The following is a 9,961-nucleotide window of genomic DNA, read 5'->3' on the forward strand; positions in this document are numbered from 1 at the left end:
TACCGGATTGAGGAAAACCACTCGACATGCTAGTTCGTAAAATCTTTGTAATTGTAATTTATTAAATACATACGGGAACCTTTCGTTTAAACTTTTACAAGATCAAGGAGCTACATTAGGAGTTTGAACTTAACAGAGAATTTAAGTGATTACAATCAGCATTGAAATCTTTGGAAATGTGTCGTTGAACTACTCGAATATCAGTCCTTATCGTCGTTGTCTACCCTCTTCCCTTGTTGCCAGTTCTGTTTAATTACCACCGACTAACACCTTTAATACTAACCATTTTGTTTATATCATTTATTATCAAACGATGATATCTGGCGAATAATTTACAAATGTGTTCTAAAAATGAACATATCACTTAGGTGCTACTCGTGGTTCCATCATTGAACAACAAGCGCTGCAAACTGTGATGGTACCTGCCGCACGCGTCGTCGCTCGGCATACTGCGATTTGTATCGAAACACTGGCCGAAATAGATGCGATTCGGCCACTTCCATGTCATTTTCATCCTCGAATTGTGTAATCAGTGGAACAGGATTTAGTTCCAGTTTATCTGGTAGTTGTACTAAGCTTCTCTTCACGATTGTTTGAATGACTGGTTCGGTTCCCGGTTCCGGATTTAATTCTTTACTAAACATCAGATCATCGTAATTTACGTAGTGTTTCGAAATGCTGTCCCATGAATCACTATCAAAGCTTTCTGTTTCAGTCTGGGGTACCGGTGAACAATACAATCCGAGAATTGTTAGCAGAACAATCTGTTTTCAAAAATTGTTTTATTAGTATGTTTTCATCACTGACTTTACCTCTGACTGAACTTACGAATAAGATTGCTAAAACCATGCTGCTGGCTCGATACTGATATATACTAAACAGCAACTGCTAATCCGTTGTTAATCTTTCTAGATTTATGTTTTCTATCTCGATCACTGACAGACACTGAAATCCATTCAGCAATAGACGGTCTCATTTATACGCGATAAAATCCACTTTAAATCGATGGATGTAAGAATTCACAGCTTATTATGTGCTGGACGGAGGTGTGAAAACATGGCACCCGCTAGAATGTATTGTTCACCTTTTAAGTCGTTGACGCCCTTCTCTGATACACTAACTATGACGACACGCTTTTCAACTTTTACTAAGCCACTTATGACGAAGTGAAATTAGCACATTCTTAATCATCCCTGAGACAGATACGCTATCTTGAACCAGGGAATTCCAGCCTGTTCTGGTTAAAGTTTACACTCAAGATAAATTTGTCGGGATAATCACTGAGTAATTTTACAGTAGTTTAATTAATAATTATTATAGAAATCCTGATTAATTTGTTCCTTAAATGATAAATATAATAAAATAAGGCAGTTTCTCGAAAAGAAGAAATACTATGAGAATATTGTGTAAGTTTAAAGAGTTTTATTAGTATTTTGATACGTCATCTAAGTTGCATTAAATAAGTCATCATATTAACCTAACATTCATGATTTAATAAGTAAGAACTATTTCTAACAAATAAACTACGACGAGTGTCGTACTACGCGGCTTTTGTAGTACTGAATGGCTGCCTGCCGGTATGCTTCCGAGTATCCTGATGTAACTTGTACTTGAAGAGTGGTTTAAAGAGATGGACTTCAGCCACTTCCAAAAGCTCATCTTGCGCCTGTTCCGGTTTGAATGACAGCTCGCGTTTCCCCTCTCGATCATTTGAATTAACTGATGTGATATATCGTTTGACCCTATCAGCTGTATGTTCCGAAACCGGTATTTTGAAAATATCCGATAGTTTAATGATATCTTCGTCAGAGATTGAATTAACACTTGGAACAGTGGATTCTTGAATCGTAGTCGATTCCGAGTTATCGTTGGTAACCTCTGCTGACGATGACCGAACAGTCGTGGGCTTGCTTTCTTCTATTGTATTGTTTTGTACTACCGAAGTGCTCTCTTCGCTCTGGTCCGATAGCGAGTTCCTGCGCATGTCATGGCGGATTTTTCGGTTTGTTGGCACCGGTGAACAATACTGTTGCTGGAAGAACACCGTTGAGCACAAGAAAAACTACGGGAAGATAAATGTAGCACTGTCAAGGAAACTTTCTTTGTGAATCGCGCAACTTCTTAAACACTTACACAGATTGTCTTCCGCGAAATCATTGTACAAACTTCCCAGAAATCATTAACTCTTGAGCGATTATTTGTTAATGCGTGGGTCGTGTATATTTCGGTCTTTTTATACAGTTCAAAACCGTCTCGAAAACTCTATCCATAACCAATGATACATATAGCGAAAGTATTGTGATTGTTTCCAAATATTTTGGCACGCTGTGATGGTCTGAATATTCATGGTTTCAGGTTATCACCTCCAATAACAGTTGCATGTACGGTAGTATTATACGGATACTAAGAGTTTCTAGATGTTGTTGAGTGAGCTATGCATATCCGTAGTTTATGGTGTGATTGACATACCTCCGATGGCCATTATGCTCAGTTGCAGTAGACACGAAATCCTGTTTTCTACATTTTTAACAGTATTCGCCAGTTATCACCTGATACTCATAGCTTACAAACGGTGTCTAGTTGTGGAACATGAGCTGATTAAGTGTAAAGAGCTATGGAGCTAGAAAAATCTTTTTTAGACCCAAGAGGACGTTCCTCTAGCCATAGTATTTGGTAGCAGTATGACCAAAAACCCATTTATATAGAACCTTTAGGACGAACAACTATGGATCAACCAAGTTTTAGAATTTGGTTACACCGAATTGAAGTTATTGGAGAGCTAATGACGATAAGTAAAAAGTCATACCGAGGCTAGACTAACTGCCACATTATAGCATATTTGATTCCATTAACACATTACTGAATCGATGCGCTATGATTATTAACTATATCAACACTAGAGTTCAAACGATGAGAGTTAATATATTTCGTTACAGTTTGCGATGAAACTTGGTGCTAATCAATTACGACGTGATTGAAATGCGGCGTGAATTCCGCCAATATTTGCCGATACAATTTCGACTTGTTCCTGTTAGAAATTTTGGTCACAACATATTTGTTTACACCTGCTGACAAATAATAATTGCGCTCCAACTAAGCGAAGCGACCTTTGTCCACATGCAGATGCCGTTTCAGTCACGTAGTATGCAATCATTCAAAATTCCGAATACAATTTCGAGATATTAGATACTAATCAACTCATATCAATGAATTTTCGACAAATTTCCCATAATGAAAAAATCCGTGCTCTTCTACTGTATGAAGTGTATTGGGCGTGAATCTTATTCTTATTCTAACCCCCATGTAATTCCCCTATTCTCTGAAATTCTAACCTCAACTGCTGTTAGAATGGATGAACTGACAGTGGTTAGGGTTAAAGTTTCACTGTCCAGCAAAAACGGCCTTAAGGGGGTCTTCTACTCGCGAGGCCATGATTGAGCACGTTTTTGGGAATAAATTGTAAAGCATCTACTCAATGGGTTTTGAAATTGAATAATCTCTCGCGATCTTGAAACTTTATTGATGACATTGATATTGAAACAGCAAGGGTCCCGTGTAAAGGTAAAGGGTGTAAAGTTGTGACAAATTGGGTAATCTGTAATCAGAAACCCCTAATTTTTATAATCATAGTCACGTTGGCTATGTTTAGACGAGAGGGATTTTTTTATTTTATAATTTGTAAAAGTTATGTAACGGTTTGTGAAAATTTCCAATATTTACGTTAGGCCATAAAAATGGAATAAATTGACATTTTGCAAATCCCTCTCAAGCAAACATAGCGGTATGTTTTCTGGATAATTGAAAAAAATATAGAAATCGGACCAGTAGACCGCATAAAAAACTACTTTCGGGAAAACGTGTTTAAAGATAAAGTACTGCGTATAACTCGATAGTAGTTACTTACTAGATAATATACTATATTGGGTCCGCATAGCTCACCTTCATCATCACGAAAATGATCTTGGCTTTGACTATTTTGCTCTCTCTCTCTGTTGAATTCGGGCCTTTTTTGCCGCGACACCCACTTTGCGTTCAGAACGAGTTATACCTTCACTGTTGAGTCGAGAAGCACATAATTCAGCTTTAGTCCCCAAGGTAATTCCAATCACCTCCTTAGGTTGTAAGATCAACGAAAATCCTTGGATGAAGATACTGACTGCCAAATAAGCCACAACATTGACCACCTGCCTGCCAGAATTTGTGCATGTGTTTGGGCGCTAAGCAACAGATTCCACTATTCAGAGACTCATTGATGTTTTGGGTGTGAGTTCCTAAGCATCTTTCTAATAAATCAGTAGATGATAGACTTTCGTAGATCCTGACATGTTAGAAAGTTTCTAAAGTTCCTTTTACTTCAGACTGACGGCACTTGCACCAAATGTCCTCTCCGGGTGAACACTTTGAGGGAGGCCCAGATTGCATTTCGCATATGTTCAAGAGAATTTGAGTTTCTCCGAATCGCCAGCCCATAAAATGTTGTTAGCTTGCCGATTGATTTGTCCGTCAAAAAAGGGAAAACAAAGGGAAGTTTTCCCACCGATTCCTTTGTTTTCTTTATTCAGTTTTCGTAATATCGTTCCTATACGCTTCTCAACATGTCCGTTGCATTTTTTTCGGTACGATAAACTCGTTCCCTAAAAAAACAAGAAACCATTCACAGACGCTCACACATATATATATATATATATATATATATATATATATATATATATATATATATATATATATATATATATATATATATATATATATATATATATATATATATATATATATATATATATATATATATATATATATATATATATATATATATATATATATATATATATATATATATATATATATATATATATATATATATATATATATATATATATATATATTTCGAAACTTTTTCAAAATGTGGAGAGGTCTACTGTATATGTACTGTTGGTATTGGCGTTTGGTGTTCAAACAAGCATCGGGATAAATACACTTTTTGGTTGGTTTCTGAATTATTTACTATTTCTTCAAAGGGCAATTTAATAATCTTTACAACGCCGTATGGATGGTCAAAATCGGTTGGAAAATTCCAAAGTTATAGAAATATTAAAGAAAAAAAGAGGATTTTTTCGTATTTTAAAGACTTGTTCTATAAAAAATGAAATATTGCATAATAAAGTTTACAAAACACGAATATTTTTGAAAAGGCTGGATACTGTACAACGTTAAATCGACACTTTCTCATTTTTCTCAGCCTCCAACTTCATGCCAAATGGAGTATTTATGGGACTATTTCAAGCGAGAAATTCGCAAGTATATAATTACTAGCCAGATTTAGTCAATGTCCACATTTTGTTAGCCTAAAATACACAATGAAGCTGATAAAAACGGGTCTTTACTGTATTTATTATTCACGTTAATAGGTACATCCCATTATCTGAGGATATCTTCGTTCAATTGCATCGAACTACTCCAATTTTTAGGTAGTTTTCAAGGGGTTATTTTATCGACTTCTTCCAAAATTCGGCGAACCTATTCCCATTCGTGCGATAGTTTATGTTAAAAGGGTATCCATAATTAATTGGTATATTTAAGTGTTTACACTACCAGCCAAAAGTTGAAGTTCACTTGCTTTTTTGGAATTTTACATAATTGAGTGGGTTTCCCAGTTGACTTTGTTAAGCACGTGCGTCTTCACGATATCATGTTGCTACACGCTACTGGTCAGAGTGTAGGAGAGGGTTTGACGCCTTTGGGTGACGCGTAGATCACAAACAAGCTTGTTATGACAGGTTGTATTATAATTATAGGTTGTATTAATAATTATATTCCATATTTTTTTTCTTTTTTAAAAGGTAAGTAGAAAGATTTGTATTTTGAACATCGTAACTGTCGAAAAACTATACAATTTGACCTAATTATCATTTCGAAGATTATCATCTCATTATTGAAAAGTGAAAAAATGGGGAAAACCATAGCTTTTTGAATATTATATTAGCATTATAGGGTGAGCTTAAACTTTTGACAGGTAGTGTATATGTTGCAGGTAGAGAAAATTCATAAATTTTCAGCTTTTTCCTACACAATATTACAAAAGCTTCTTAAACAACTTTCCCGAATAAGATTGTGAAAATTTATCAAGTATTTGAAATTTTTAATAGAAGTGACGGAAGGTTATCGTAAAGTTTCGAGAAAAAGAAAATTCCAGTAATGATGATTTACCCTAACCGGTTTCGAGAGTTTTTTATTTGTTCTTTGGAATTAGGATTAGGGATAATAATTCAGATCAAAAATACTACTGGCAAATCATTTTTAGAAAAAGTCGATATCGAAGTAAAGTTTGAACTTTGCACGAATGCACTTCAGAGGTAGCGAGATATCAAGAGCTGAATATTTAGTGCTGAGTTCTCAGCCGCATTCGAAATTTGAGTAAACGTTATTGAGAGTATGAACTTCAAATCCATTCAAAAATTTGTTTTTAGAATTTTTTGACTCAGCACAATTCAGTTTTCCCTACACAATGCATTGATTGAAGATATGATAGATATGTTATTAACCGAGCATTAGCAATAATTGGTTTGTATGTCTATTTTATGGGCCATTTTTCCGCTTTTCCGCCAAATTGGTTTAGCCTTTGAGATTTCTTGCACTGATATTGTCCTATGCTAATTTTAGCAGTCCCACCACTATCCCATGTAGTATGTGTTATCAAAACCTTCGCGAAGAATCAAGTTCTAAAAGTTCTGAATCGATATAGGGTGACGAGCCCATTTTCGCCATGTTTCTATTATCACGCTACCCATTTGAAGCCGTTGGTTAGAGCAGAATCTGCCATCTTTGTTCAACGCCGACGGGAAGAGAGTTCGAAAGCGTAGTGTTATAATCAAGAGTATTTTATGCTATAGGATTATTTCTTGATATGGATATTGTCAAGTAATCCTTACGAACACCATTGCAACCTTCAGTGTCATTTTATTTCGTAAGAGAAGATTTGCACGCGTTCTACATTCTGCTAGGATTCATTCACTTATAAGTGACACACACTTCTTAGTAAACTACATTTTTCAGACTTTGATTTTTCGGGACTCTGATCATCAACGATCTACCGGAGTATACAAAAATCATTGTCTCACTGTGATAAAGTTCATCTATGATAAATCAAGAGAACACTAGAAATTTGGTTCGTCGAGCTTTTAGCAGAAATAGCAAAAGCTTCAATAAAATCTGATAAGCAAAAATTCCAATTTTTGATTTTTAAAGGGACTTATAAGAAATAAACACAATAAAAGTATTTTTGTGTATTTTTGCTATTACTATAGTGTGCTAATAGTGTAATTGAAGTGTCACAAAGGTCCCCAGCCTTTTGTAATGAACCGCAAGTAAACACGACCATCTTAAGCGTGTCGATTTCACCCTAACCAAAGGGTGTCGGTTTTACCCCAACAGCGAACATTTTTTTTAAAAAGCAATAAAAAATATTGAATTTCTCAAACTAGTCTTTAATGCACCCAGTTGGTCATAGGAAAGACCGATAATAATAGGTACTGAAAAAAGTGATTTGAAAAGCTTTTGTTCAGTTAAAATCTTAAAATCTACCAACAAAATCTAACATCCAGACGAGTATGAACGCTGTTGTCGTATGTTTTGTTTATTTTATGACATTCGGCGTACTGACGTAAATCCAATTTGTCATAATTTCCAATAATTACCCTATGTACAATTCTTGGTATCTGTTTTATGTGTTTTTATCCTTCCAGTACATAGTCAACTGAAATTTGTGAAATTTGCAGTGTTAGATTTGTACATGGAGCCGTGGAGGTCAAAAGTCAATTGTCAATAACGTGTTTCATTTGCTTCTTAAAACATTTAAAAAAATACATTTTTACTTGTTTCGATCCAATTAGATAATTTTAAAAGTTTGGAGCGAAAAATCCTTTCCTCATAGAAAATATTTCGTAATTCTTGAATTTGCGTTAAATGATGTAATTTTTTATCAAACTTTGTATGGACATATCTATTAAAGTAGTTATTTTTTTTGTGGAACTCATACCCTGTTAATCCTTATGAAGTAGTGAAATGAATTTACGTTAACTGGAATATTTAAATAGTTATTTATAAAATTAGCACGACATTGAACGTATGAACTGTTGGGGAGACTTGACCATGATTTGCCAATAAGCTGAAGAAAGATACAAAATTTATGATATTTACTATTCTTTGGTATCTACTGTGAATGTTAATAACTTCACAAAAAATCCCATCTGTCTATATCTTTATAGTACTAGTCAACAAGCTGTTATATGGCTGATTTCGTGATACGTGAACCTGCAATGTAATCAGTACAGTTAATCCCAAAAGTACATGCATTAAAAAAATAGAACTCATGAAATTCAATCGTTTTATATTTTTAACTGGTAGTAAGGACTCCAACAATATGGGAAAAAATGATTACAGCATGCCTTTTGCCATTGTTGTTTGTTCTGATATTTCAAAATTATCTTGGTCAAGTTTCCCCACGCCTCCCACCGCGTGGAGACTTTACCAGAAAAAAAACGATCACAGAAAAACTTTTATAACTGTTGAAAAGGTAAAGTAACAATTCTGAAAAAAAATTATGAATACGCACAATACTTGTGCACATTACATTTCAACGAGTTTTGAAAGATTGAAAACTTTTTTGGATATTTACGTAGGTTTAACTGAAAGCCTGGTGAAGTCTCCCCATATTCCCCTATACGTTTTGCTAGGTGTTCGGGCCATTTATGTGCCTAGTGTATAAGTAAACATTGATTGAGCCCACGGTCGACGGACTAAATGTCAAATTGTCTAGAGATAGCCCACGCTGCTGTAATTGAAGGGGTCTTCTACTCTCATGATTTCAAAATCGTTTTTTTTTCTTTGTTTAATTTCAATCTATATGTATCTGAGAATACGCCACAGAAAGGATTTGGTGAACATCATATTCCTTGGCATGCTTCTGGGAACCGAATGGTACCCATCTCCGGGCGTTTCTGAGATACTAAGCGTGGCGCACCACGATGGTGCTTGTCTATGGAAAAACCATTGTTTTTTTCTTGACCGTTTATATATATATATATATATATATATATATATATATATATATATATATATATATATATATATATATATATATATATATATATATATATATATATATATATATATATATATATATATATATATATATATATATATATATATATATATATATATATATATATATATATATATATATATATATATATATATATATAAACGGTCAAGAAAAAAACAATGGTTTTTCCATAGACAAGCACCATCGTGGTGCGCCACGCTTAGTATCTCAGAAACGCCCGGAGATGGGTACCATTCGGTTCCCAGAAGCATGCCAAGGAATATGATGTTCACCAAATCCTTTCTGTGGCGTATTCTCAGATACATATAGATTGAAATTAAACAAAGAAAAAAAAACGATTTTGAAATCATGAGAGTAGAAGACCCCTTCAATTACAGCAGCGTGGGCTATCTCTAGACAATTTGACATTTAGTCCGTCGACCATGGGCTCAATCAATGTTTACTTATACACTAGGCACATAAATGGCCCGAACACCTAGCAAAACGTATAGGGGAATATGGGGAGACTTCACCAGGCTTTCAGTTAAACCTACGTAAATATCCAAAAAAGTTTTCAATCTTTCAAAACTCGTTGAAATGTAATGTGCACAAGTATTGTGCGTATTCATAATTTTTTTTCAGAATTGTTACTTTACCTTTTCAACAGTTATAAAAGTTTTTCTGTGATCGTTTTTTTTCTGGTAAAGTCTCCACGCGGTGGGAGGCGTGGGGAAACTTGACCAAGATAATTTTGAAATATCAGAACAAACAACAATGGCAAAAGGCATGCTGTAATCATTTTTTCCCATATTGTTGGAGTCCTTACTACCAGTTAAAAATATAAAACGATTGAATTTCATG

At 34.6% G+C, this 9,961-nt stretch overlaps 2 protein-coding genes across 2 annotated transcripts; both read right to left on the reverse strand.

Annotated features, from left to right (window-relative positions):
- Positions 1-285: 285 nt before the first annotated feature.
- On the reverse strand, positions 286-956 carry LOC131691848 (uncharacterized). The gene is made up of 2 exons (XM_058978524.1): positions 829-956; positions 286-764 (listed from the first exon to the last, which is right to left on the reverse strand). The coding sequence occupies exons 1-2, from the start codon at positions 847-849 to the stop codon at positions 387-389; spliced, it is 399 nt and encodes a 132-aa protein (XP_058834507.1). The 5' UTR covers positions 850-956; the 3' UTR covers positions 286-386.
- Positions 957-1,444: 488 nt separating this feature from the next.
- Positions 1,445-2,191, reverse strand: LOC131691846 (uncharacterized). The gene is made up of 2 exons (XM_058978522.1): positions 2,134-2,191; positions 1,445-2,062 (listed from the first exon to the last, which is right to left on the reverse strand). The coding sequence occupies exons 1-2, from the start codon at positions 2,155-2,157 to the stop codon at positions 1,541-1,543; spliced, it is 546 nt and encodes a 181-aa protein (XP_058834505.1). The 5' UTR covers positions 2,158-2,191; the 3' UTR covers positions 1,445-1,540.
- Positions 2,192-9,961: the final 7,770 nt, after the last annotated feature.

Source organism: Topomyia yanbarensis, chromosome 3 (assembly GCF_030247195.1).
Source record: "Topomyia yanbarensis strain Yona2022 chromosome 3, ASM3024719v1, whole genome shotgun sequence".
In the NCBI taxonomy this organism is placed as follows: Eukaryota; Metazoa; Arthropoda; class Insecta; order Diptera; family Culicidae; genus Topomyia; species Topomyia yanbarensis.

Coding starts and splice junctions, on each gene's coding strand:
- LOC131691848 (XM_058978524.1), bottom strand. CDS start 849: ATGGTTTTAGCAATCTTATTC. Junction 765..828: donor TGGTTTTAGCAATCTTATTC/GTAAGTTCAGTC, acceptor TTTTGAAAACAG/ATTGTTCTGCTAACAATTCT.
- LOC131691846 (XM_058978522.1), bottom strand. CDS start 2,157: ATGATTTCGCGGAAGACAATCTGT. Junction 2,063..2,133: donor TTTCGCGGAAGACAATCTGT/GTAAGTGTTTAA, acceptor ATCTTCCCGTAG/TTTTTCTTGTGCTCAACGGT.